General features: G+C 62.5%; 1 protein-coding gene across 1 annotated transcript in view; it reads right to left on the bottom strand.

Annotated features, from left to right (window-relative positions):
- Positions 1-1,128: 1,128 nt before the first annotated feature.
- Positions 1,129-26,685, bottom strand: part of ITPKB (inositol-trisphosphate 3-kinase B) — a 93,472-nt gene continuing 67,915 nt past the window's right edge. Inside the window, exons 3-8 of the mRNA XM_045860162.1 lie at positions 14,591-14,690; positions 13,031-13,244; positions 8,691-8,895; positions 6,721-6,822; positions 5,040-5,111; positions 1,129-4,367 (exon numbers count right to left, since the gene is read on the bottom strand). Of these exons, the coding sequence (XP_045716118.1) occupies positions 4,152-4,367; positions 5,040-5,111; positions 6,721-6,822; positions 8,691-8,895; positions 13,031-13,244; positions 14,591-14,690 (909 nt within the window). The 3' untranslated portion in view covers positions 1,129-4,151. The remainder of the gene's footprint in view (positions 4,368-5,039; positions 5,112-6,720; positions 6,823-8,690; positions 8,896-13,030; positions 13,245-14,590; positions 14,691-26,685) is intronic.

Here is a 26,685-nt window from a genome sequence, read left to right as displayed (position 1 = left end):
AGGGGGGAGAATCTGAAGTTCCCACCGCACCTTACTGGGTGCGTGGCAACCGGAGGGGCAAACCCTGGCAGGAGGGACAGACAGTGCAAAGGCTTTGCGGCTTTTTTACAACTTTTCAAAATGACAAGGACATGCCTGCCCCCCAAACACAGAATTCTGCGTGTGAAGCCCCCCGAGGTGCAGAGCTGGGGAGAGGGTGGCAGGCGGCGGCGCGTCTTTGATGTGCTTCAGACGCCCCTCCTTTCAGCCTTCTTCCTCGTCAGACCAGCCAGGCACCGTTGGTCGGGGCGCCAGACCCTCTCTGGGCGGCTGCTTGGGCCAAACCCATGCTTGGTGCCCGGGACCCGGGCGGAGAGAATATGAGCTCGTGCCCTCCCCACACTCCCTGGGGCGGGGGGCGGGGGGGAGACGGAATCGGTTTAGAGACCCAGGCAGCACCTGGGTGTGAATCCCTGCTTCCCACTTTTATTAGCCAGGCCACGGTGTTCGAACTTGCAAAGCCTCGGCTTCCCCATCTCTAGAATGGGGACGACACAGCCTTGTTCACCGAGTCGATCTGGGGATAAAAGGGGATCATAGGCCCTGGCCGGGTGGATCAGCCGGTTGGAGGGTTGCCCCTGTACACCAAAGGATCGCGGGTTCAGTTCCAGGTCAGGGCACATGCCTAGGTTGCAGGTTTGATCCCAGGCTGGGGCGTGTACAGGAGGCAACCCACCGATGTTTCCCTCTTTCCCTTCCTCTCTCTCTAGCCAATAAATATAACCTCTGACAAAGATTAGGAAAAGGGGGGGACTACAGGTGTGAACACTCTCCCCACCAGAGGCTGCAGGGGCTCTCCCCGCCTGGGGGTGGGGGTGGGGGTGCCGGGGAGAGGCCTTTCTCTGTGGCTGTTCAATGTCCCTGAGCTACTATGCAAAGGTTTTGTGGACAAGACTAGCTTTGAAGAGTGCTTTAAATCCGTTGCAGATTAAAACGTTACCCAATCTGACCCCATTCCTCAAGGTGGGGAGGCAGTCACGATGGCCCCCACTCCGTCATGCAGCTTCCAAAGAGGCCCCCCACCCCATCCCCCAGCCCCGAGTCATTTCTTCCAGGGCTTGGGGGGAAGGACCACACTGCAGACAGCACCGTGGTCTCCAGGGCCTTTATTTGGGAAGCAACAGAGCGTCTGCAGTCTGACAGGCACTGTGCGGGGTTTGTAACAGTTCGGTTTTCTCCAAGGTGTCGCGGGGAGATAAGTGCGGAGGGCGGGGGACCCTCTGGGGAGTCCTCCCCTCCGGAACAGAAAGGCACTGGCTCAGGTGAACGCTCTGCGTCTTCCCGGGAAGGGGCCTGGGTTCTGTACACACAAGGATGGGCCGGATGGATGCGAAAAACTCAAAGCTAAATACAGCTAACGGAGGAAAGAGTCCACCTGGGGAGGGGGGACGGGCGGGGGGGGCACCAGGCTGCCTCCAGGCTCTTTCCACCTGACAGGACAGGAAGTTCGGAAAGAAGGCAGAGCTGTAGAGGAGAAACAGGATCCAGCCTCTCAGTCTTAGTGTTTTGTGCAATTAAAAAAACCAACAAAATAAATATAACTTAAAAACCTCTTACACGACACTAAAGGCAAGTCTGGGACAAGCAGTTGAGAAAACTCCCTCAAGGGCTAAGCAGTACTGAACACCGGGATTGCACGGGTGGCAGGGGCGGGTGGTGGGGGGCAGCGCAAGGACGGGGCAGTACACATGCCCGCCCTCCCGGAACCTGCATGGCGGGGGGTTCCTAGGAGGCCCTGCCGGACGGGGGCTGGGTGGGGAAGGCCTTTCGGACAGCTTCGGCTGGGGTCTTAGAAAATGCCATTCCAGGATCCACACAAGGAGGGTGAAAGGTCAAAGGGGAAAAGGGCAGAGAGAGGAGGTGTGGAAGAAGGGAACTAGGTCAGTAAATACAAAAACCTGAAACCCTAAGTAATAGAATAACCCTAAAAAGATGCCACTTTCGCATATAAATGTAACCAACCCCAAAGCAAAGGACTGCCAGGAGGAAGCCCCATGGGTCTCCTTCAACAAACAAATCATTTGCTTATTAGCACATTGTTTGCAAGCAAACGGTTGCTTGCTTAAAGTGCTTGTTTGTTCTCTGGAAGTAGGTGAAGCTGGTCCCGTGTCATTTTTGTTCATAGCATTCATTTGCTTTAGCGAACTGTTTCCACAGAGAGCAGGAAGGCAGCTTTTGGGCAGCCCACAGTTGTAGGACCCTGACGTCTAAATTGACGACATCGCTCCCTGCAGGGAGCTGCCCACAAACCACCGGGGTGGGGTCCCTCTAGCCCACGGGTGCACACAGGGCCCCCGCTCCTGCCTCCCAGGGTCACATGCTGTCACAAGGCCTCTCCTGCTCCGCAGGGGCGGGGCTGTGACCTTCAGCAAGTCAGCCCGCACAGGAGGTCACCACTGTTTTGAACAAGAGCCCGGAAGCTGAAACGTGATTTCCTTTTAAAAATCTGAACTCACACACCCTCGTGTCCCACCCTCCGCCCCCACCAACCGTCACTCACCCAGCATGAAAGGGGAAACACATGTGTCACATGGGCGAGCTGACAGTTCCCCCAGACCCGGGGGTGACAGGGAGGTGGCCTAGGAAGCCCTTTCTCTGGACTGGTCCCCCTAGGCACACACACCTGGGCACGCACTGTCTCCACAGTGTCCCTGAAGCAGCTCCCTAGGGAGGAACTGGCCCCAACTGCTTCCTGACCTGGTCCCCAAATCTCCTTCGACAACAACGGGGGGGGGGCCCTGGGGGGCACCGCTCCAAGTGGCCATAGCTGGAATCCTGTCTTTTAAGTCATGCAAATTCTACATTCCTCAACAACACAGACTTACTTGCTTTACAATGAGAGTAAGGCTTACAACTGGTTCCCCACGAAACTTCGAACCTTCAAACAACGCAGAGACTCCAGGAAGAGAGGCCTGGGGAGCCCCGGTGCCCACCATGGACCCCAGAAGCTGTCCACCCTACGTCGGGAAACATGGGCCTGAGCCCCTTGGGCCGTAAGGCTCATCTCAGGGGAAAAACCGGGGCCAGGAAGTCAGCCCCGCCCCCCGCTTCCTCCCTGCAAAGCGCCGGCCTGAAGCCCTGCCCGCACCTGCCAGGGGGCCTGGGCCTCCGGCACCACCGGCAGGGCAACGGAGTGTCGGCAGGGCGGTGGGAGAGGTGGGGTGCGTGAGAAGAGTGCCCCACGTAGGCTCTGTCTCTCCCACACTGGGGGCTGCCTGTGCCCCGTGCCGCCCCCCCCACCCCCTGGCCTCGTCATAGCAAGATCCAGGTGGGGCGTGGCAGGCACAGTGGCTCGGGCGGTGGCTGCGGCCCTGGCAGCTCAGGGTTGCAGTGGCCCCCTGAATTTGAGGGCGGTGGTCAAGATGAAAGGCCTCGGCTCCCGCCCGCACCCACGGGGGGAGGCCAGCATCAGGGGGCACAGCCAGGCGGGCTCTGGCCTCCTCCCGGCTCCCTCCCGGGTCTGGGCCGAAGCTGGAAGTTCCCAACACCAGACACTAAAAGGTCCATCAAGGCCAGCACGCATCCCTGGGCCGCCTGGGCTGCTAATCAGGGGGTGCTCTGCTTGCGGCCTACATGCGGTGCCCAGGAATTCTGTGCTTTAACCACGAGAAAGCCTGGCACCAGGCACCTGCTGGAACGTGGGCTCTTACACAGCGCCCCCTCTCACCAGGCTGGGAGGGGAGGGCAGAAACGGGCTGTGCGGGGCAGCGGCGCTGACAGCACTGGCCAGCAGGGGGCAGCAGGCCCCCACAGGGAGCCCACCCAGAGGCTCGGGGCAGGACTACAGGGCCACCTGCGCCTCCACCCAGATCTAAACCCAACTAACCTCCCCGGCAGGCAGCAGAGCCTGCTGAGGGGGTGGGCACTGCTCCTCTAGGAGACCCTATTACAGAGAGAAGTGGAAGAAGCCCCAGTGCTAAAGCCCTTCGGTCAGGAAAATCACCAGAAAGTCTCATCTCCTCTTCTACAAAGTGTCTTGTAGTGCAGCTTAGGAGGGTCAGTTCTGGGGCGTGCACCCAGGCAGACGAGAAAGAAGAACGGAGGAGGAGAAGGGAAGAGGAGGGGGAGGGGAGCGGCTGGGAACAGGGCGAGGTGGGCGCAGGCGGCGCAGGCTAGGGGGCGCCCGGGCCTTGGCACATTTCGGACAGGATGTCGACGAGGTTGTTCAGGCCCGAGAGGTAGCCGTCCTCCCGGTTGCCTTCCTGCCAGGGGACGTCGTGCCGCAGCGTCTGGCCCTCCGGCAGGGGCGTGGTCTTCCCAAAGTCGATCATCCACACCTTGGCCTGTTCCTTCTTGTCGTGGATGAAGAGGAGCGAGCTGCCGATGACCTGTAGGGGAGCGGGAAGATGAGAAGGGGGGCCGCTCGGACCCCTGCCCCCACCCGCCACGCAGCCACCCGGCTCCTGAGGGGACCTGGAAAACCCTGAGGCCTGACCTGAATGAGACGGGGGATGAGGTCACTCCGGGGAAGCCCGGAGCCTGCCTGTCCGCCCCGCCCCGTTCTCACCTGGGCGGCAAAGCCCATGGAGAGCGGCCACGGCCACCACGGGGTGGGGGTGGGGGCAGAGGACAGCAGCTGCCCTTCTGCGGGGGCAGTGGCAGGGAGCAAGTCCCGGAGGGCAGGCTGCTGACCGCCCCCTCCCCACTCTGAGCTCCCGCCTGCACACTTTCCGGGGTTTCAGACCACAGCCACACCTTGGCTGGGCAGGAGAGCGAACAGGGTGTGACCCCAGGTCTCAGGCAGGACGTCCCAGGCGGCCATCTCAGGGCTCCTGGCACAGATGTTACCACTTGGGTCCTGCAGGCGGCCAGGGGCCCGATCCCAGAGGGCCCGCCTCTGGCGGCAGTCATTCTGAAAAGGCCCCTTGGGCTTTGGGAGCAGGCAGGTCTGTGGGCGAGGGAGGCTTGCTCACAGCCCCGGGGACAGGCCTGGTGACAGGGCGTGGCCAGCCACACCGGGCGCAGCCCTCTGCCGGGGACGGCAACAGCCCGATACCCACCTCGTGGCTCTTGAAGAAGGGAGACACTTCGAGGGTGGCCCGGATGTCCTTCAGCCGGTCCCGGTAGGCAGTCTGGGAATGGAAGGACGACCAGGTTTTTAAACATTTGGGACTGGAGTGGTGGGGGATTTCGAGCCATTTGGCCCTTAACGTCCCTGAGCATCAGGGGGAGGGAGCCTACGCCCAGACAGTGCACTCCAGCTTCCTCATCGAGAAACGAGGGGGCGTGGTGGCGGGGCTCCGCCCCCGTGCCCTGTCCAGTCCACACTGCTCAGTGAGCAGGAGGGATGGGGGTGGGGGGCCAGGACCCAAGCATCTGTGCGGCCTCCAGGAGCTCCTCCCACAAGGGTTAAGTTTATTCTGGAATGCAGCATCTTAGGAGCCCTGTTGCCATGGTATCTTCCTGAAGACAAACTTCAGTGCCCCGACTTTTGAAAGTTCCAAGTGAGGGAGCCACAAATATCTCTGCCAGGGGTCTCTCCACCGAGCCCTCCAAACCCTGTTAATTGTACTGGCCCTGGGGGTGCCCACCTCCCCACGGGGGACGGCTGGGGATGCCCGGAGCACACAGGCACGCGTGGTCCCTCGGTGCCTCTCTGTAGCAGGGCCAGCCTGGAGCCCAGCACGTAGAATAAACCTCTCCCCCGGGGTGCAGGAAGCACGCATTCTGAGCACGCTTTGCGGAGCAGCTGGTGTCCCGGCACCCCCAGGCTCAGGCTGTGTAAGAGTCAGGGTGATGCCCTATGACCCGGTGCTTGCTAGGGGCCAAGGGAAGGCTCCCCAGGGGAAAAGGCAGGGAGAGAGAATCCCCTGTTCCAGCCGGCGCTGGGTCTCCTTGGAGAAAAGGCGTCTGATCCACCCCTCCCTGCTCAGCAGCCCTGGTGGATGGTTCAGAAGGTGCTTCTCTCGGGAAGGGGCCCAAGTGGGTGGTGTGCCCAGGCACCCTGCCCATGGGGTGCAGAGGCATGGTGCACCCTACATCCACTGGGAGGATTAGGGTCCTGACCCCAGGGGTCAGAGTGTCTGTCCAGCCTGTCTGGTAGGGAAGGGAGTCACTTTGTCATAAACTCCTGCCGCCCCCACCTCCAGGCTCAGAGACAGCTGGCAGGTTCTTCCCAGGAAGGCTGCTATGACTCTCCCCACCCAGCCCACTTCCCTCACTCAGCCTCAGGGCCTGGTGGAGGCCCCGCCTGGCCTGGAGGATCGGGGTGCAGGGACCAGCAGGCCCCCGGCCTGTCTGGGTGAATCCAGGCTCTGCCCTGTCCTAGCTGTGTGCCCCTGACCTCGCAGCTTCCTCATCTGTACAACGGGGGCAAGGGTGTCCACCCCCTCCAGCGGCTGCTCTGAGGCTGGGATGAGCACGGGGCACATCACTGGGCAGACGGGGTTGCTAAGGAAACCCGGTGATGGAAAGGATTGCTCGTAAGACCGAAACTGCTCTGGGGAGCCTCGAGGCTGGCAGCGAGGGGAAGAGTGAGTGAGCGCTCACCGCGCCTCCCTGTTTGCCCGCAGAACGGGCCAGCGGCCACATCACCTTCCTCTGCACCTTCCAAGTGGAAGTGTGGGGCCGGGCTCCGTGTGGGCAACGTGGCCACAGCCACCGTGGCCTGGCTCTGCGGAGTGGGCACCGCGCTGCTGCCCGAGACCCCACGGCCGGCTTCCTGGCGGGGCCCTGGCTCACCAGGATGTTCTGGTTCCCTTTAGTGAACTCTCTGAAGGCCTCGATGACCTGCTCCCGCGTTTTGGTCTTCTTGAAGTCTCGGTTCACGGAGCCATCTTCTTTCTGAGGAGGCGAACCCAGGAGGGGTCAGCAGAGGGGTTGTGGGGGGGGGGCAGGCCCTTCACTCCCTAACCCAGGGGCCTGAGAAAGCCACCCAGAGCCCAGGCCTGATCTGGGGCTCCGTGCCTGCACCCCCAGGCCCAGGGCAGCTGACCAGGCAGCACAGCAAAGGGCAGCCTGTCCTGGGCCCTGGGGCCAGCACCCTCCTGCGTGTGTGCAGTGGGGCTGAAGAAGAGGATAGGCCGTGGCTTCCCCGAGGGGCCTGGCCCCGGAACCGAGAGCCAGGAGGCCCCTGCTGTCCACGGCACCCTCGTTCACCAGAGAGCTGCACTCCTGCCCCCCAGTTCTGCTGGAGTAATTTAAGACCTTTCACGTAGGATTCCTGAAAGCCACGAAATGATACTGCCCGCCCGCCTCTGCTGCCCGGTCTGTCCAGCATGTGAGGCGGCTCCGTTTCCTCGGGCCATGTCCCTCTGTTCCACGCTGTTCCGGGCGGCCCGGGGAGCTCACTCTCCTCTAAGAGGAAACCAGTTCTTTGGGACAAGGGGTGAGAGAGGGGGGTTGTGGGAGTCCTGCACTTGGGCCTGAGCGCCACCAGCGTGGTGGGGGTTAGGGATAGCCCGAGGCTGCCTCTGAGGAGACGGGGGGACCCGACCCTGGTGTGGACAGGGGCGGCCTCTGCAGGGCATTCCCTGGACTGGGTGGGGGGGAGAGGTGGGTGGCCTTCAGCCCAAGGACATGGGCTGCGGGCTGTTCCTGCAGCCTACCAGCCCGGGGACAGAGGCCAGACCATTCAGCCTTCGAGGGAGAAGCGCAGGGAAAGGTGGATAAAGGAAAATGAGCAAGAAGAGGAGCAGGAGGGGTGAGTAGCTGGCACCCCGTCTGAGGGCTGGGTGTGAAACAGCAAAGCTGGTTTGGGAAGACAGGTTGTGGGGTGGGGGGCGGGCAAATGGCTTTCTTAGCCCAGAGCTCGAAGAGCAGCTGTCCCGGGGGAGGGTGAATCCTTTCCGGGGCGGTGAGGTGCCACTGCTGACGGCAGAACCTCACACTGAAATGCCATCTGATGAGGCTGCGGAGCCCGCCCTGGCTACAGCTTGCTCGGGCTGTCCAGCCGTGACTGCACGGCTGGACCACAAGGGCCAAGAATGAATGGACAGACCACAGAGACTGAAGAATGCTAGAGGGACCACGGCCACCGGCTCTGGAGGGATGGCTGCCTGAGACCCCGAGGGGCCTGGGGCCTCACTGCCCTGCTCCTTGGGGTGAGCAGTGTCTGAGCTGGCTCTTCACACCTCACAGCAAGGGAGTGGGGACACGAAAAGCATCATGAGGCCCCAGAGGGAAGGAGAGAACGAGGTGGGCCTGAAGTCGGGGGAGGCTCCGGGGCAGCCTCCCCAGAGCTTTCCCGGGGCAGGAGCAGTGCTTGGCCCCGCCTGCCTGGGCAGAGCGAGGGGCGTGGCCTGATCATCAAAGGCGGCCAGCAAGCTCCTGCTTGCGTCTGCGTCGCACAACCCATCCTGGTTTCTGGGTCGTGGGCGCCCTATAAGCTGGGTCCGGGGAGGGGGGTTTCTCTCGGTGCCCGGTATGCTCTGGGCTACCAGGGTGGGGTCCTCAGCAGGGGGCTGAGTGCTGGGAGAAGTGGAAGGCAGGCCTGTCCTAAGGGCCCGGCCCCGACACCGCCATCCCGCCTGTCCCCAGACTGAGAAATATAGGACAACTTCTCCAAATGTCTGTCTGTCCCCGGGGCTGGCTGCCCTCACCCTGGGCCTCTACAGGGTCCTTAGACTCCTGAGGTGGGTGCTGTGCTGGTGGAGCCCAAGCCCCCATCCCCCCTTCCCCACCCAGGAGCTGAGCGGCCCGGGTGGCCTCACCTTGATGCCTTCAATCCTGAACCCGAGGGTGGCGGTGGAGCTGATGGTCTCCCTCCACTGCATGTACCGCGGCTTGGTCACGGCCCGCTGGGCCTTCTCCTCCTCGGTCGGGGCCTCAGGGTCCACCTCGATCATCTTCTGGTACATGTCCTTCCGGAGGCTGGGCTTCTTCCGGGCCTTGGTGAGCTCCTCTTCCAGGTAGGTCCTGTGTGGGAGGGGAGGCCACGTGAGGGCTGGGGGCCAGACCAGCCGGCCAGGCTAACCTGCCCCCTTCCCTCCCTGCCGGCCAGCGGGGCTCCGCCATCAGGAGGAGCCCCTGAGGGCCGGCCGGGCCTCCCCAGTGGTCTCGGAGCGAAGCTGCTCCCACCCAGCAAGGCCGTCCCTGCTCTCAGTCAGGAGCAGGCTGCAGCCCGGGCTGAGGGCTCGCCCACCCTGGGTGAGTCGGCCCCTGAGCTGACTCCAGCCTCCTGGCCCAGCACCAGGGGGCCACGGGCAGGGTGCACCAGGGCCCCACTGTCCCTCCTCAGCTGCCCGGGCCCCTTGCACAGAGTGAGAGCTCCTGCAGCCGGCACCTGAGCAGGTCGGAGAGCTCGTTCTGCGCGCCCCCACCTCCCCAGTTCTCAGGCAGCCTGGTGGGCTGAAAGGTCTGTGGCTGTGTCCAGACGGGAAACCCTGAGTACAGAGGTCAGGCCAGAAGGGGGCCTCTTGAGGGGCCACAGTTTGGAGGAGGGCGGCCCCCGCAGGGAGGGGAGCCTGGGGCTCCGTGGCCTCTGCTGTGTCAAAGACGCCCCCGGCTCCTCCGGCCCCGGGACACCCGGCTTCAGCCCAGCCCTCGCCTCCTCAGCCCTGAGCCCGAAAAGCCAGAGAAAATGTGTCCACTGCACGACTCACGGCCCTGCTCTTGCACGAGCAGGCTGGGCCTGCCGGCTGACCCTGCCGGCTGACCTGGCGGGGTCCCCAGGACACGGGTGGGGTAACAGGGGCAGGGACAGTAAGTACATGATTTCAGCAGCCCGAGGCTAAATCTCGGGTCCTGGCGGCCTCCCCCACCCCATCGTCAGCTTCACTCCAAGACCGCCAGGAAGGCCTGGCCAGGGCTAAGGTCTCTGTACCCCAAGGCCCCTTCCTGCTCTATTTTAAACTGCCCTCCTCCCCCACCACCCAGTGGGCTGAGCTGCCGCCCGTGACCCTTCACGAGACAGAAATGTGCAGCGTGACTTGCAGCAGAGGGAAGTTCTGTTCGCCAGGCCCTGCGTGGGCGGGAGCTGCCCACAGGCGGCCGGCTGTGACGACGGGCCGGGTCCCCACTCTCTGCTGCCGGTCCCCAGGGCCTCGCTCCACACTCCCCCCAACACCTCCAAGCTGCTAGCTTGGGACCCAGCACAGACTGACCGTCAAGTTCAAGTTCAGGACGTCTTTAAAAGATAACATTTTCAGAAACCACTGTATCGGCTGATAGAAGAGAAATACCCAAATCCTTGCGTGTGAACTTGAGCCTGGTCATTTAGAACCTTCCAGAGGGGACAAAGAGTGTACGGAGCGCTGTGGGCCCCTGGCAGGGCACTCGCACACACACCTGGGCCCACGCCCACACGTGCGCGCACACTACGGTGCATGCACAGCCAAATCCGTGAGGGTGAGCTTCGGGGCGGGAGGCGCCTGCATGGAGCTGAGTGTGCGGGTCTGTGCGTGTGCAGCGTTGCTGGGCGAGCAGCAGGCACCCAGGGCTCCCGGTGCACCGCGGGCTGCAGGGTGGTGGGCGGCCGCACTTCTGCAAAGAGCTCTCAGTGGCTCCTTAAACAGGAAGCAGGCCTCCCTGTCAACCCCCTGGTCACACAGGGCTTTTTCCAGGAAGGGCCCAGGAGTCTCGGTCTGGGTGGAGCTGCTCCCCCCACTCCCCCGGGGAGGGGACAGGGGCTGGGCAGGGATGCCCGCTGGAGTTCCTCAGCAGGACAGTGGGGGGGTCGGCTCACGCCCCCCTGCCGTCTGTCCCTCCACCTCCCTGGGAAGGTCAAACCTCCACCTCCTGTGGTGTGGGGGTGAGGCTTTGGGGTGGGGGGTGAAGAGCCCACAGGTGACACGCCATAGCCATCTACAGCTCCTGCCAGGGTGGGGGTCCTGGAGACAGTGCTGGTCTCTGCCCCGAGGCCCTGGTCCGGGTGTCTGGAAGGCGTGGCTGGCTTCCAGTGGCAGGTCACACACCAGGTTCACAGGGTCGCAGCTAAGAAAGCTCCCCAGAGCAGGAGGGTGAGTGTCTGTCCGTGTGGGACCAGGGTCCCGTGACACCTCTAGTTGGGGACCCTACAGACTCCCCTGTGCCGGGGGCTGGGCTGGCCTGTGGCAGGTCTCAGGCCCTCAGTCTGCGGGCTCCGCCTCCCTCCTCTGCCAAGCGCAGGCCACGCTCCGGGGGCGACTGTGGACTGCGGGCCTCAGGGAGGCTGTGAGCCCAAGGCGTCTGGACTGATGCCGGCGGAAAGTGTCACAACCCCAGCTGGGGTGCAGGGCCCACTGGGCCCACGGAGCCCCCTCGGCAAGTTCAGGGTGAAGCCCGGGCTGGACCTGCGGCAGTGAGGCGGGGGGGGGGGGGGGGCTGCGGCAAATGAGGGCCGCGCTGCTGCAGGACATGGGGCCCTGACCTCAGGCGTGAAAGCTCAGCCGCAGGGAGGCCCTGAGGAGCACCCAGCACGCGCTCGGAGCACCGACGGACCCACCCGGAGGCAGGGAGGGCAGAGCAGGCGGGGGCTGGTTCTGGAGAGACCCACCCCTTCTCTGCACAAGAGCCCCTCTCACACCCCACTCCCTCTACCCCCCACCCCTGCCCGGGACAGGGTCACACGGGAACCAGCCTTGCTCAGGGTCCCTCCTGAGAGCCCTTGGGTGCAGTGGGGCGGAAGAGGCAGGACGCAGGGGGACGGGGCAGCCCTGAGTGGAGGCAGGCTCCGGTCCCCAGAGGCCTCCCAGGGGCAGGCTGGTGTCCCAGGCAGCCTTTCAGGACTGACCGGCTACGCGTTCTTCCCACAGGGCGTACTTTTTTTGGCCACGTTCTGAGTGAACACCAATGGATTATTTATATGCTTTCCCTTGAGGGCGCATCCTGGTGCACCGAGGGGGTAAGGGCACTTCCTGGGACAGAAATAAGCCTCTGGGGAAGAGCAGGGGCCAAGGGGAGGCTGGAGGGACATTCAGTCTCCTCCCTGTGGGCTGGGGCTGGTGCGGGCCCTGGAGGGAGGCAGAAACAGGGTAAGGGCGAAGAGTGAGACCTGGACTCCCTGCCCCCATCCCTGCCCTGGGGGCGGTGCCAAGGGACCAGGGGTCAGCCTGCAGGGTCAGAATCCAGGACACAGCTCCCAGGAGGGGCACGGGGAGAAGGGAAACTGGGGGGCTTGGCCTCCTGGCTTTTCTCTCTCTCTGTGTCTGTCTCTATCTGTGTGACTCTTTCTCTGTCGTGCTCTCTCCCGCTCTCTTTCATCTTTCCCAATCTCCTTTCATTAGAAATCAAACTGCTTACACCATCCAGTGCAGACAAGCTCCCAATCCGGGCTCTGCTTCTCGAAGCCTGGCCTGCCGGGGTGGGGGGGGGGTGGCGGTGTGCTGGGGAGCCCCACGTCTGTCTGGCCCTCCCGTGGGGGGGGTCTCAGGGCCTCCACCTCTTATCGCCCAGCACCCCGTCTCCTCCTGCCTGGTCTCCCGCCCCTCCTTCCATCTCCAGGTGGACATGAGGGTGAGCCTGACTCTGGGGTGGGGGTGGGGTCCCAATCCCACACACAAGCCCAAGTACCCACTGCGCTTTACTCTGGGCTCTGGAGCGCCCTGCTCCGAGCTGGGTCACCCCGAGCCCCAGTCCTCGGTGGGGGCCGGCTGGTGCGTGTGGTCAGGGCCTCGCAAGGGCCTGGGCTCCCTCCTCTGCTGCACTCTTACGCAGGCCACGTCTTGGCTGGCAAACCGACATGCCCTACTAACCAGCTCCCTCCCCACTCCCTGGCTCAGGGCAGGGCGTGGGGGGAATGGGGAGAACCCCTGCTCCAGTGGCCCCTAAAAACTCACGGAACAGGAAGCCACCTTCTTGCTACCCCCAGCAAACACCCCAGGCCGACAGGACGGGCTGTTCCCCGGCTCTCTCCCCTGGGGGCGCGCAGCAGCAAGCCCAGCCCCACCAGCCACTGGCTCCTGCCCCACCCCAGCTCAACAGAGAAGGGAGGGGGCCATCGGGGCAAAGCCGGGGTCCCTGTCCCCTCTGCACGACATGTGAGGTGGCTGGGCGGGGGCTGGGGGGGTCCGGCAGTCCCACCGGACGCCCGGCGACCGCTCCAAGGCGGCGGCGGCGGTGGCGCCTGGCTCACCTGACGCCCATCTTGCAGTCCATCACGCACGGCGAGTCGAAGTCAGCCAGCAGGTCGTCCATCTGGTTGTAGCGCTCGCCGTCCTTCACCACGTCCCCGTGGTAGGCCGGCACGTAGGGCTTCAGCACGTCGGCCATCAGCCGGTCCAGGCAGCGCTGCTCCGACTCACAGTGCTTCTTCAGGATCCGCCCGTTGGCCGCCGCCTTGAAACTCCCTGCAGGGCAAGAGGACAGGAGGCCCTTGGTGACCGCTCCACCCGGGACGGCCCCCTCGGTGGCAATGCCTGTCTCCTTCGGGGGATGGTTCGGGGCTTGCTAATAAGCGTAGGGCTGAAGGTGGGCCCTGGGCTCTGCTGTGGACCATGCGCTTTAAAAGAGTGGGTGCAAGTCCTAGCCCCCCACGCACTGACTGCAACTCCGAGGTTCCCCAGCTTCCCTGACCCCAGGCCCCTCCTCTGGAGAAGGAGGGGCACCGGCGCCCTGGAGGGGCAGCAGGGCTGTGAGCCTCTGGGCCAAGGCTGGTGCACTCACTCCTCTTTGTGTCACTACTGCCACCCGCCCCGCGTCCTCAACCCTGCGTCCTGGGCAACGAAGGTGTCTCTGGCCTCAGGAGAAACCCCAACAGGGTCGGGCTCCATGCCAGGACAGGGAGAGTGGCTGAGGGGCGGAGTCCGGGGCTGCACCCCCCTGGCCGTGCTCCTTCCGAGCAGCCACGACCTCAGGTGAGGACTTAGGAAGTGTGTGCATCCGCGGACCTGGGGCTGGGCCAAGGTGGGCGGGGACATAAAAGAAATGCTGGACCCTGTGCTGGCCTGAAGTGATGACGGCCAAGTCCGGGCGGCCCCCGGAATGCCCTTGGAGGACAGCACACCAAAGGGCCCCCACGTGTGTGCCTCGGAACTGGACAGCGCTGAGGCTTCGGCCCCAGGTGCGCCTCCTCCCCGTCGCTCAGGGAACTGGAGACCACGTGGCCGACCTGGCGCCCTGGCCCCCTGCACCCAGCACTCCACCCGGTCTTGGCGCCCCTCCTTCTCCAGAGGAGGGGTCTGGGGTGGGGGAAGCTGGGGAACCTCGGAGTTGCAGTCAGTGTGTGGGGGGCTAGGACTTGCGCCCACTCCTTTGAAGTGCGTGCCCCAAGTACACTTCCGTTAACGCCGTGACCCCTGGCGATGAGGGTGTACAGCAGATGTTCAGTGAGAGGGCTGGTCTCGCCTCTCTGTCCGAGACAACACAGGGCAGGCCAGCTCTGAGATCTACAACTTCCCGGGTCTCACTGAGGTCAACTGGAAGAGACAGGGGGAGACGCTGCAAGAGACAGCGACGGGAGGGGGCGGTTGCGTGTTCTGGGGAAGGGGTGGTCCTTGTGTGCGTTTTCAAGGCGGCATTACGGCCGCATCTCGAAAGTGTGGCTGCCGCGGCCACTGCCGATTCTCAGAGAGAACTTGTTCTGGACACTTGCACCACCAGGAGCATCCGGCGCCAGGTTCCGCCCCTCCCCCCGCCCCCCCACCAGCCAGCGTGCTGGGCAGCTCCCCAGGGCCCCGAATGTCCCTGGGGCTACCTGCGTGTCCTGCCAGCTGGATCCAGGGGTACTTCTTCTTGAAGGACATGACGAAGGGAGACCAGTGCACCATGTTTTTTATTTTCCTCCATGATTTGCTCTAGAAACAAGCGAACGAAAAGCGCTACGTTAGAAAGAGAACCGCCTTCTGGTCAGGAGAGATTCAGAGCAGGGCAACGCGCTGCCCGTGGCCACAGGGCGAGAGGGGCCTCGCCTCTGTCGGAGGGGTCTTTGCAAAGGCCGAGCACAACGCCCAGAAGCAAAGGGACCACCGGGCATGAGGGTCTTACAGGTTTGGGGGGCGGGGGGAAGAGTGCTCTCAATCCAGGAGACCCTGTCTCATGCCGCCACCACGTCAGGGACCGACTAAACTGAACCCGCACGGCCTTCCCGGGGCCTCCGTTTCCTCATCGCTCTAGGGAGGGACATCTATCGATGTTTCTCACATCACTGATTCTCTCCCTTTCTTTCTCCCTCCCTTCCCCTCTCTCAAGGGTCAATGAAAGAAAAAAAACATTTTTTAAACCCCTTTCTCCTCCAGCAATAAACATGTCTCTAGACAAAAACATTCCAAAGTTAACTTTAATAAAAACAGGCTGTAGAGATGAAGATTAAGCCCCCCCCCCCAAAAAAAGGTTAGATGGCCCCAAACACGTGAGCCCCAGTCGGGGGCAATGAGAACTGAACCGAGAAGGATCTGGAATTTTTGAGAAAGCGGATCCCTGACCGGCACGCCCTGAGTCCAGGCCACGAGGCTCTGGGCAGGCAAGACGGGGGATTCTGCACCAGGGGCCGAGGAGGGTCCTGCCCCGACAGGGACCCTGCAGGTGCGTCTCCTCACCCCCTGCCCCACAGCGGTCAGCAGCTGCCCGGAGGGGACCGGACAGACTCCGGCTGTGGAGGCCGAGCTGAAATCAAGGTTAACGCAGCTTCATTTGCATTTTCTCTCTTTGTTGAGACTGACTGCTTCTGCCATCAGGTTTTCAAGCTGAAAGCTGTGTAAGGAGAAGAACGCTTCCCTCCTGAGCCTGGGAATTTCTCTGCCCATCCCGGAAGCCCTCTCCCGACCGACAGCCACGACCTGGTCTGTCTTAAGCGAGGCCAGCGCCGCCAGGCCCTGTGACAGCAGGGCTGGGCCTTTACTGACAAGGGTGTTTTTCCTAGATCCTGCTGATGGAGATCACCAAAGAAGGCCAAGGAAGGCGAGGTATTTCTTATCTCAGCGCCCAGAAGGCTGCACAAACAATCAGGGCAGACAATGTGAGGCAACAATGGAAAAACCTGATTCCGTGAGATGAGCCCAGCGGGGCTGGGTGGACGCGAGGGGAGACTCGTTAAGGTGGACCCAGAGGAAAAGTATGCGGTCGGCCACCACCTGCCTGGTCACCTCTGGCAACCGAGCCCAGAGGGATGGGGGTCTCACGGGTCCAAGGGTGGGGTGGGAGCAGGGCAGAGCACTTGGCACCCAGGGCCAACCTCATCCCATGCCACCCCATCAGGGGGCAGCTAAACCCACACGGCCTTTCTTCGTGCCTCAGTTTCCTCACCCGTCTAGTGAGGGCTGGACAGCTGGTCCGCCAGCCTCCTCGGACTGACTGACGGACGGACACTCTGGGACTCTGGACAATGACCTCCCACATCCCAACAGCCAAGGCCACTCAGGGGAAGTTTAGAGAGGGCCCCTGTGCCCCGCTGCCGAGTGTCACACATGCGGGGGCCACAGAGGGCCAGAGAAGACCGGTCCCAGGGCCAGGGAGGAGCCGAGCCTGCAGGGGAGGGAGGCCCTGAGGCCGCACTCGGCGGAGGTCAGAGGTCATTTGGGGAGACTGGGGAGAAGAAAGAAGACATCACTGGCTCATGGCGGGGAGGGGGCTTATGGGAACAGAGGCCCGAGGCAGGGAACTGGTGGAGCAGTTGGGACCAGATCTGAGGGGAGATGAGGCTGAGGGGTGGGCGTGGTGAGCGGGCAGTGGGCCCACCTGGGCCTGGGGCCTGGCCCCACCCGCTCCCACCGACGAACCTCAAACAGTTCCCGACGGACCTGCTGGCGGAGCCGTGATCTCCGCTGTCAAATGGGAATAACACAGGTTCCCCTGGCAGCAGCAGGCAGAGCCAGCAGCAGACTAGGGGTGTCTGTGGGGGAGTCTTAGCTCGGTGCCCAGGGAGAGGGGTCTTTAAGCTCATTCCAGGGGCTGTCCGTCTGCTGCTGGGCAGGGGTGCTGCCGCCGTTACTGGAATAAAGACCATGGCGCCTTGGGCTGGGTCAGCCCCACCCTGTCGGGACGCAGCTCTCCAGAGACTGGTGGGGACATGCTGCGCCCGGGACCCGCGCCCCTGGGATGGGAGGCAGGAGAGAACATAACAGCGTAAGAACAGGGAGGCTGCTGCCCAGCAGGGGCATCGGGCGCTGGGAAACCTCGAGATCCTGGGACTCTTCAGAGCCAGGGGTCCAGCGCGGAGAGGGGTGCTGGGCGGCCTCTGGTAGGGGACCCAAGACCCTCCCAACGTCGCTGAGCTCAGAGTAAACGGACACGTTCTGCTCAGCCTGCCTTTCCCCGGCTCCTCTGTGAGCAAGCATTTCTGCACCGTGAAAGGGGCCCCATGTGGCCGAGGCCACGACAGCCTCCGTCCCGTGGCCGCCCTGCGCCGCGCAAGGTGGTGGAATCTTCCACCGAGGAGGCGGGCTCGCACGCCGGGGACTTCACTGCTGGCAGCAGCAGCGCACGGGGGTTTTTCCCGTGGGTTTTACAGAGCAGGGCCCAGGCAGCGCCTCGTGGCCGCCAAACACCACACAGGAAAGGCACCTCCAGGGCCAGGGCCAGGTCTGGGAAAGGGGCCTGCAGGGCGACCCACTCCCCCCGCCCCGTGTCCAGCCTATGGGAGCAGAGACACACGACAGGGAAAAAGAGAGGGACCCTGCCCCCCGACACCACGTGTCATTTCACCTTTCATTTGTAGACACGGTGGCAACAGAAGACAAGAGGACTTGTGTCCCAGGGCCAGGGAGTGGCGACCAGACGTCAGATGGTCAGTTCCTGTCTGATGGCCCCGTCCAGGCACCAACCCCCCTCTGACTGGCAGCTGCTTTCTGGGCTGTGGGTGAGGGCTGGTTGAGCTGACAGTCTCCTGCCGAGCCCCCCGCTGGAGGGAGCCACGGCCCTCAGATACGGATGCCCCCCGCCCCCCTAGCTATGACAGGTGACAAGGCGGGGAAGGAGGGTAGCCCAACAACCTGGAAGTATCCCGTGCGGAAGAGTTGGTCCCTCTCAGCTCTGGCTTTCTACCTGCCCCCGCACCTCCCAACCCCCCCCCCCACCCCCGCACCGGAAGGTTCTCAATAGTCTCAGCAAGCTGCACAGCTGACCCATCAGGATCCCAGGACGCCGGGGACGTGTTGGGGCTGGGCAGGCGCCCCTTCCAGCTCACCTACCAGGTAACACAAGGTTCTCCCACGGGTCAGATCAGACCAGCTAAACACTTCTAGACGGTGGTGGGAATTCTGCTCTTAGAGCACTTCAAAGGAAGACAGCACCACCGAGCTGAGTACCTGCCAAGCAGGTAAGGGGCCCCAGGGTGGGCTGGAGACACATGGCATTCACCTTGACTCTGTGCTGGGTGGCTGAGCCCACTGAAGACCAGAGTGAGGTGTTTCGGGCAGCACCCCAGGTTTGTAGGCGTGCAGGGAACCCAGCCACAAAAATCCCAAGGCAACGGCGCTTTTGGGTCAGTAAGCACTAGTTTTGGCTTTGCTCTGGCTGAATGCAGGGCAGTGATTTCTGCTGAAGTCTGAAGCAGCCCTGATCTCATTTTGTAAGAGGTGGGGTCTCCTGCCCGATTCACTCAGAGCAGTTTAGGAAGAAAGAACCAGAAAACATCCAGAATGGGGGGGGAGGGGGGATGGGAGGGCTGGTTCTTAAAGCCCCAGAGTGGCCTGGAGACGCCCGGTGTTCCGAAGCTGTTCTGGACGGTTGCCTCCCCTTGTCCCTGACTCACAGGCACTCAGAGACCGAGGAGAGAGATCAGCAGAGGGAGGGAAAACCCCGTAACAATGAAACGCCGGCTCTCTTCGTGCTGGAGGTGACAGAAGTCACCGAGCGAGTGAGTGGCACAGCCGGGCGAACACCAGCCGAGACATCTCCAGCCACAGCCGGCCCGTCCCCGCTGCCCAAACTCCACGCGCCCCGCAGAGCACGCCAGGAGGACCGGCACCCGCGGGAGGCGCGGGGCAGGAGCGACCCACGGGCCAGGGAGGAGCCTGGCAGCGTCTCTGACGCTGCGTGTGTATCTGAACCGGATTCCAAGGCTCCCCCGGCCTGTGACGGCCAATACTCCCAGCTCAGCCCCGTCCCCAGGCTGCCGCTCCGCCCGGGTCAGGCACACCCCTCAGGCTGCAGGGAGAAGCCGCCTTAAACAAACAGCAGGGTGAACCGGATCATAACCTCCAGTTTGGCCTTTGTCTGCTATAAAACAGGCCCAAAGGACTGGAGGAAGAGAGGAGGAGGAAGAGGAGAGGAAGAGGAGGAAGGAGGGGACCCAGAGCAGAGGCTGGGGGCCGAGTGGGCCTCTGGCCAACGTCTCACATTTTTAACAAGCGGTCCGAAATGAAAACGTGCGCCCCTCGTCCAAAGCTGAGTAAGAACATCAAGATGTCTCAGCAGAGCTTGAGGCCGAGCAGGGGACCCCTTCAAGGACCGGCTGTGACTGCCCAGCCCTTGCGCCCAGGAACCTGGCCCTGGCTCCGGGGGTGGGAAGCGGCCCTGCGCCTGCAGGGCCTCCTGAGCTCTGACCCGCTGGCGCTCGGCCGGTGACCAGAGGCTGCTCTGTTGCTCTTTGGTGCCGGGCACAGGGGAGGGCTGGAGGCCGCTGCCACCAGAGGCTGCCCTTGGGGGGGCTCCCGGCAGCCCCCTGACCAGGCCCGGCAGGAGGGGTGAGGGTGGTCACCGGTCGTGAGCCCTCCCCTCGCTCATCTTAACACGTTCCTCAGGGTCTGGCCTTGCTCTCTCCTCCCGGGCAGCGCCCTCCTGGTCTGCTCAGGGGTGGGGGAGCCCCGCAGGGGTGTCTGAGCTGGGTGCCAGCCCAGCCGCTCCCACGGGACACAAGCCACCCAGGGCCCGGGCTGTCTTCTCCTCAGTCAGCCCACGGCGCCCCACGGGGTCTGTGACCCGCCTTCCCTCTAGCCACCGCCTGTCCCTCTCAACCAAACGTGTTTCTCCACGAGACCGTGGTCTCTGCTGTGCGGATCGCTTTGCCCGCTGCAGCTGTGCAGCAGGCCCGGTGCCGCACCCCTCCCCACTGAGCAGTGTCTGCCGTTCACGACACACGTTCGCTCAGGCCCGTGACTTTGGCGGGCGGCTTCTGGCCCCGACGCCTCTCCCCACCCACCCTCGGGTGCCTCCCAGGGCGTGAGCGTCCCCGTCAGGGATTTTCACTGGAGCGGCCACAGAGACACAGGACTCGGCCACGCCCGACCGACTCAGGTCCTCCTTCTCCCAGACCCTTCCTCTGCCCCAGCTGCCCATCCCAGGTGCTCCCAAAGCACCCCAGGCACACCTGCACCCCAGTTCTTATCTGGGTGAGTGTGAGCCTTCCTCAGAGCCGGGACCCCCCAGCACCTGGCCCACCGGGCACCCCACAAACCCTTGCTGGGCATCCCTGAGAGGCCCCCAGTCAGCCAAGCGGCACGCAGCAGGTGTGCGAGGGGCTGCGTCTGCCCGCCGTGCACCTGGTCGGGGCCTCTGGAAGCGAGCTCCAGGCAGGTGGGGGCTCCGCTCCACTTCCCACCAGGGCCCCGCCACCCCTGCCCTGTCAGTTGCAGCGCTGCCTGGCCGTCTCACAGAAGCAGGCCCCCCGAAGACGGCCACTTACATACAGCCAGTTACGGACAGCAGCCCTTCCTCTAGCTCCCTTTCCCACTGACTTGGCCAGGCCAGCCCCCACCCAAATTAAGGCCGAAGTGACACACTCCTCCCCCGGAATCCATCCAGATTCTGTCTAAAACCCCCCGCCTCTGAGCTGGCGCGGCAGCCCACAGCATTGGTGTCTATTTCCAGGTCGAGGAAGCAGGCAGTCCCCGTTTTGCCTTCCCGCCTCGGTGTTCTCATCTGTAAAGTGGGCGCAACAATGTCACAACGCCCTGCCCACCCCGTGGGGTCACAGGGAGAACCGAAGAGGCAACAGTAACTCACACAGGTGCTCTGGACACTGTCACGGTGCCCACGGGGACAGGCCAGGCTTCTCGGCTCACTTCGCTTTCACTTCTGTGTCTGTTTTGTTTTAGTTAAAACCGTTTTTCTCCTCCAAGCCACCACAGACAGGCAAGAATCCAACTGGGCACTTCCAGAGGGTCAGGCTGCTGCCCGGTGGCAAGACGAGGAGCTAATTGTGTCATTAATTATTTGCAAAGCTTCCCCTTGGATGCTCAAGGCCGCCGGACACCCACGGGGCAGCCCCTGGGACTCAGGGAGTCCGCCAGGACCCAGGTGTCTCCGCACCGGCTTCTGGGCCAGGAGGTCAGCGAAGCTGCCGGGAGGAGAAGAGTTTCTCGAACAACCACGTTCTGCTTCGGGGAAGTCCGTCGGGCACGGCCGAAGAACAGTATGGCAGGAATAAATAGTGAGGTTGCTGGGCAAATTCCACTTTATAAAGGGGGTTTGCATACTCTCCCTGACCTCCTGCCTTCCCACCTGACTTCCTCCCCCAATTTGCGACTTTTTCTTCTACCACTTCCCTTTTTATTGAAATAGTTTGATTCCTGACTTTCATTTTTAGATCGTTATAAAGTCTTTTTGAGTAAGAGAGATGAGGGGAACTCTCTAAAATGTCAGAAAAGGGAAATGATCTCCGGACCCTGGGACTCCTCAACAATGTTGCCAGAATTCTTCGCTTTGTCTCGGTGACAACCTAGTGGGGTGGGGAAGAGACAAAGACATCAGTTGTTCAACCCCTAGCCCCTTCTGAGGCATTTGATATGCTACAATCTCCTGTGATCCTCACTCACCGCAACTAGTGGTATCTCCCTTCTGCAAATGCTCAGAGAGGTTAAGTGAGTTGCCCGAGGCCACACAGCTTCCTGGTTCGCGCCATTTCACTCAGACTACTGTGTTTTGTTCCAGCCACAAACAAAATAACTGCGCCCCCATCCTCTCTCCCTGTCCCGGGGCTGTGTGTGTCTCCCCCAGTTAGAAAATGGCTTCAGATAAACAGCAGGTGCTTTGTCCAAGGGGTGACCTTTCCGATGACGGGGAGGCCCGAATAGAGACCTGCCCGGCCCCCCTTTCCAGTCCCCTCCCAGAAAGCCTCAGTGACACACACTCTGGAGAGGCACCCTCCTCAAAGCACTGGGAGGGGAGGACAGATGTCCCTGCCCCAGGAAGGTTCCCGCTGGGTCAGCGCCTTGGTTCTGCTCCCGCAAGGGTCCGCGTGAAAGTCACCGCGTGAGCCGTGTTTGGGAAAAAACCCTTTATTTCTCCCTTCTTCTTCTCTCGGTCTTTCTAAAACAGTGGTTAGGGTTTCCCTGGTGATGGCGCTTCCCTTCGCCGGGCAAGGCCTTCTCCTCTCAGGCGCAGGCCAGCCAGCTTTGTTCATTGTGTGGGCCCTGGCAGGGCCCTCCTGTGACGCAGCGGGGGCAAGCCCTGGCAGGTAGGGGGCCCTGGCCCGACGACGGCTCCCTCCCGGCCAGAAACCTGGCGGGGGCCGAGAGCGAAACCCGCCCCTTGCCAAAAGTGCGCTGCGGGCTTGGACCGGAGGAGGGAAGGCCTTTCAAAACCGAGACACCGAGGATAGGAAAACGAAGCCCAAGGACTTGGCGGGGCAGGTAGCGCCGGCTAAAAATAACAGTCTGGATCCGAAGGCCAACCATCTGCCCCCTTTACCCAACAAGAAAACTCCGCTAAAAACTAAATGCGAAAACGCTCTTTGAAAACGACCCGAGTGATATTTCACTTCATCCTCAGCCCTCCCCAGCCCCACCGCAGGGCGGCCTCCCCAGCGGGCCGGTTCAGAACCCCTTCTGCAGAGTTTGTGGCTGGGCGCCAGCTTTCCCGCATCGATCTTTCCGAGACCCCCACCCAGTGGAGGGGTCCCCTCCCCAGCACTTGTCCACCGCAGGCAGGCAGGCGAGAGAGGGACCTGCTCTGTATTCTCAGGGTGAGTGCTGCGTCCTCTCCCCGCTGGTGGATTAAAGGCGCTGCCTCTTGTTGTAAAATGGCAGTCCCCTTGGTCACTCAGCTTCTGGCCAAACCAGGAAAACCCTGAGTGGCTGTCCAGCTGTCCTCTTCTGATTAGCTGCCTTCTTCCTGTTGCAACCAGAGGCCTGGTTTCTAGGCCAAGGGCAGTATCCAGGCTGCACAGGGGTCCTCATCGTGGCCACTCTCCCCCCAACAGACAGAACCCCCGGCCAGTGAGGCCGCCCCAGGGCCCCACCGAGTGCTCCCTGATGACCCGAGGGAGGCGGTGAGGCCCCACCCGGACACAGGGCCGCCCCAGACCCTCTCCGTCCTCACTCCCCACACTTTCTCTCCCGGGTGCCCCCTCTGAGCCAGCAGGGCCGGCCATCTCCCTGGCCCGCACTGGGCCCACTCCCAGGTCCCCGCTCCCACAGATGCTCTGCCTGCAGTGTCCTCCCTCCTCTGTCCCATGGACCCACCCGTCCTTCCCGTGATCCGACTGGGATGTGGGAGCCGGCCCTACCTCCTCATACGACAGACCACTCTGGCCACATGCCCTTCCCGGCCTCATCCCCACAGTGGGACAGGGTTCGGGTGCTTTGTGGTTTTTCTGTGCTGCGTCTCCCAGCATGGGCTAAGCTTCCAGGGAACCGGAAATTTGGCCTCCCACTGCTGTGTGCCCCCAGGCTGGACATGCGGTGGGTGGGCAATGCCATTGGCCGACGGACTGTCAGGAAAACTGCACGGGCCAGCACAGAGCAAGGGTGTGCGCACCACGGCCCAGCTCCACGGCCCAGCTCACACACTTCCTTGTGCTCACCTGCTCCCGCCTGGATTTTTCCAGAGAGAGCTCCAAGGAACAGGAGGGGCCTGCTTGTGGTAATAACTCCCTGTTCCACCTGCCCAGGGCCCTCTCCACGCCCCCAAGGCCCCGGGGCAGTTGGCAGTCTGGCTGGCCGCGGGGTTCTCTTGACACGCACGCACGAGGGTGTGGAAGATTCCCCTTTCATTCCGGTTGGCCAGTCCAGCAAAGACAGCGCTTCCATTATAGACGGTTCCAGGCCCACCCCCCTTCCCAGCTTGACAGGAGCTGGCATGGAAGGGGCCCACTCTTGCCAAGTGAGACCTGTTTTTTTTTTTTTTTTTGGTTACCCAAGAGGAGAGGTGCCCTTTGCCCAAAGTGGAAATGCCTGTAACACTCCCCGTCGGGCGGGGCCCAGCAAAGCGCTCCCTCTCTGCTCCAGAAGGTTACTCCCTCCTGAACTCCATCGGCTTCAGAACTAAAAATAATGGAGGTCTGGAGGAAGAAGGCGCGAGAGAGGAAGCAGCAGAAAGCGTAGGAAATGCTTTGGTGTACACAGAGGCCGAGCACGCCTCTCGCACCAGGAGCCTGTCCGGGCCCCAAAGCCTGCTGGGCCCAGAGGCTGGGGGACCAACAATGGCAGGAAACAGGGAGTGGCCGGGGCCGGGGAAGAGCCCTGGGAGTGGGGGGTGGCCTGCGGCGGCCGGCTTCCTAGTGGACAAAGCTCACAGGACAGAAAGGCTCAGCCTTTCCTCCGGGAAAGGGCATCCGGGGCTCTGCCCAGCTGGTGGCGGCCACCCCTGCATCACACACCAGGCCCCTTCCCTCCCCAGGAGGTTTTATTTTTACTTTGGTAAAATGCAAAAAAACCACACAAAAACCCAACAACACCGAGTCGCAGCACGTGGAAATGTACTGGAGGTCTGCACTGGTCCGCGGACAACTGGCAATGAAGAGTGTGGGCCTCTGAGCGCCCCTGTGCCCACCCAGGCCAGTTCCTGAGAAGGGCCCACCCCATCCCACCCCAGACCCCACACCCCCTTCAGCTTCCCTGATCTGGGCAGCTAAAGGCTTTCCATGCCTCCTTCTCAGCCCTCTCGGGCACGTCAGGGTAAGGCCAGGCGGGCGGCGGGTGGCACTGTTCTAGAACCGGTAGTAAACAGCCAACACAAACTGGATGGACACAATGCTGCATGCTCGATGAGGATTACGTGCGCGTGGCACGGGGACCTCGGCCTATCCCAGAGCATCCCATCGGCACTCTCATCCCATTTTACAGATGGGGACACTGAGGCACGCAGAGGAAACAACTTGCCCGAGGTTCACTGGACGGCAAGGGGCAGAGCCAGGGTTGGAACATGGCCGTCTGGCTCCCGGGTGCAAGCTCTTCGTCACTCTGCGGGGCCGCCCGGCTTCCTCTGGTTGCCGACCTGCTACCCGACAGCCTGATAAACGCAGGTTCAGATCCTGATCAGATGCTGTTTAGATGCTGCCTGGGGGGATCAGGGAAGTCACCAAGTCTCCGAGCTTTGGTTTCCTCCTTGTCTGTAACATGGGAGTATCACCCATCCCACGGGGCTGTTTTGGGGGTTCAATGCTGCACGTGCAGCGCCGGCTACGCAGGGAGCAGTCTCAGTAAAGGTGAGTCTGCACACCTCTCTGGCGTCCCGTCTGGTGGCTAAGCGCCCTGAGGGCGAGAGCCTGGGTGCGGGATGAAAACACGGGAGGGGGCTCGGGGCTGGCCCAGCGGGTGTCAGCAGCCGGGTCTGCCCTCTTCCTCTAGCCCAGAGGCCTTCCCATCCCCGCCTTCCGCGAGCGAAGTGCAGAGGTGAAGGCCCCAGCCGGCAGGAAGTGGGTCTCCGACAACAGTCCCTGTCCTTGCCGGGCAAGGAGCGGTGAGTTGGCTATAAATGTCTTTCTGGAAAGTCCAGAGTGCCCAGGAGCCGCTTAAGAGTGGGGTGTGAGACACAGCGGGGGAGCGGGCGGCCTCAAAAGGAAGCCACCAGCCTGTGCCCCCGGTTGGCTCTTCTGTTTCCTGCAGGCCCTCTCTGCCGCCCCACCCCCACCTCCCCCAGGGACCTGTGGTCTGCAACGAGTCCCTCCGCTGCTCGTTTCCCGGGAGACCGGGCGCGGCAGCGGGACCGGGCAGCTCTGCCCGGCGGCCCACGTGGAAACAGGCCTCTTCTTCATTCCATGCTGGGAGGTGACATTTAGAAAGCCAGGGACCTGAAAGGGCGTTTTCTGCCAAATGACGAAGAATCTAAAATGTCACCTTCTCTCCCCGCGCCTCACCCCAGCACAGAAACAAACCCTCCTGTGTCAGTGGCTCTGGGATTCTCCCTCGTGTTTCTGCAGCTATTTGCTCAGACCGAAGACCCGCAGGTTATAAATGAAAAAGCCTAAAGGTACGGCTGAACACGGTACAAGGGCTGAGACTGCCTCCACCAGCCTGCTCCAACTTTACTTCTCTAGGCCAAGAACATCAGCAGACAAAACACTGCCTTTTAAGTAGCTTCTGAGAGCCCGTCAAGCGCGAGGAGGAGCTTTGCTAAGGGGGTTCCTCTGGACTGACTCCAGAAGCCGGGTTTTCGCGAACTCCCACGTAAGGAATTGCTATCAAGGAAACTTTGCAGGAAGCGCCCGAGAACCCGCGCGCGAATGTACCAGCGATATCAAATATTTCACTATATTGAGAAAATATTTCCAAGCAAGATACTGAGGTGCGATGCCGGGCTGACAGACGACGCGGATCTGCCCGTGGCGACGTGGCGTGCGGCAGACGGGAAGGCAGACTCGCAGGGAGAGGCAGGCGCCCGGCGCTGCTCCCCCAGAGGCCTCTGCAGGCCTGCCCGAAGGGGCCCCGGCGCGGCCTCGCCTCCTGCTCTGAGTCAGCCAGCCTCCCTCGCCCGTTCGGCTAGGCGGCCGCTCATGCATCTGTGCACGTGTAGACAGCTGGAGGCACAGGAAACGGGCTGCCAGAAAGACACACCAGTGAACCCCCAAGACTCGTCAGCTCTGAGAACTCGGCGGTCCCCCGGGTCATCTTGACGTTTGTGTCGGCATGTGTGATTTTCATAAACAGATTGACTCATCGCCCTTCCCCGTGTGCTTACTTAGCACTTTCCCAT

This window comes from Phyllostomus hastatus, unplaced genomic scaffold (genome assembly GCF_019186645.2).
Source record: "Phyllostomus hastatus isolate PE091 unplaced genomic scaffold, TTU_PhHast_1.1 phas_contig_148, whole genome shotgun sequence".
Lineage (NCBI taxonomy): Eukaryota > Metazoa > Chordata > Mammalia > Chiroptera > Phyllostomidae > Phyllostomus > Phyllostomus hastatus.
The sequence above is the reverse complement of the archived record's forward strand: the minus strand, read 5'-3'. Positions and strand labels throughout refer to the sequence as shown.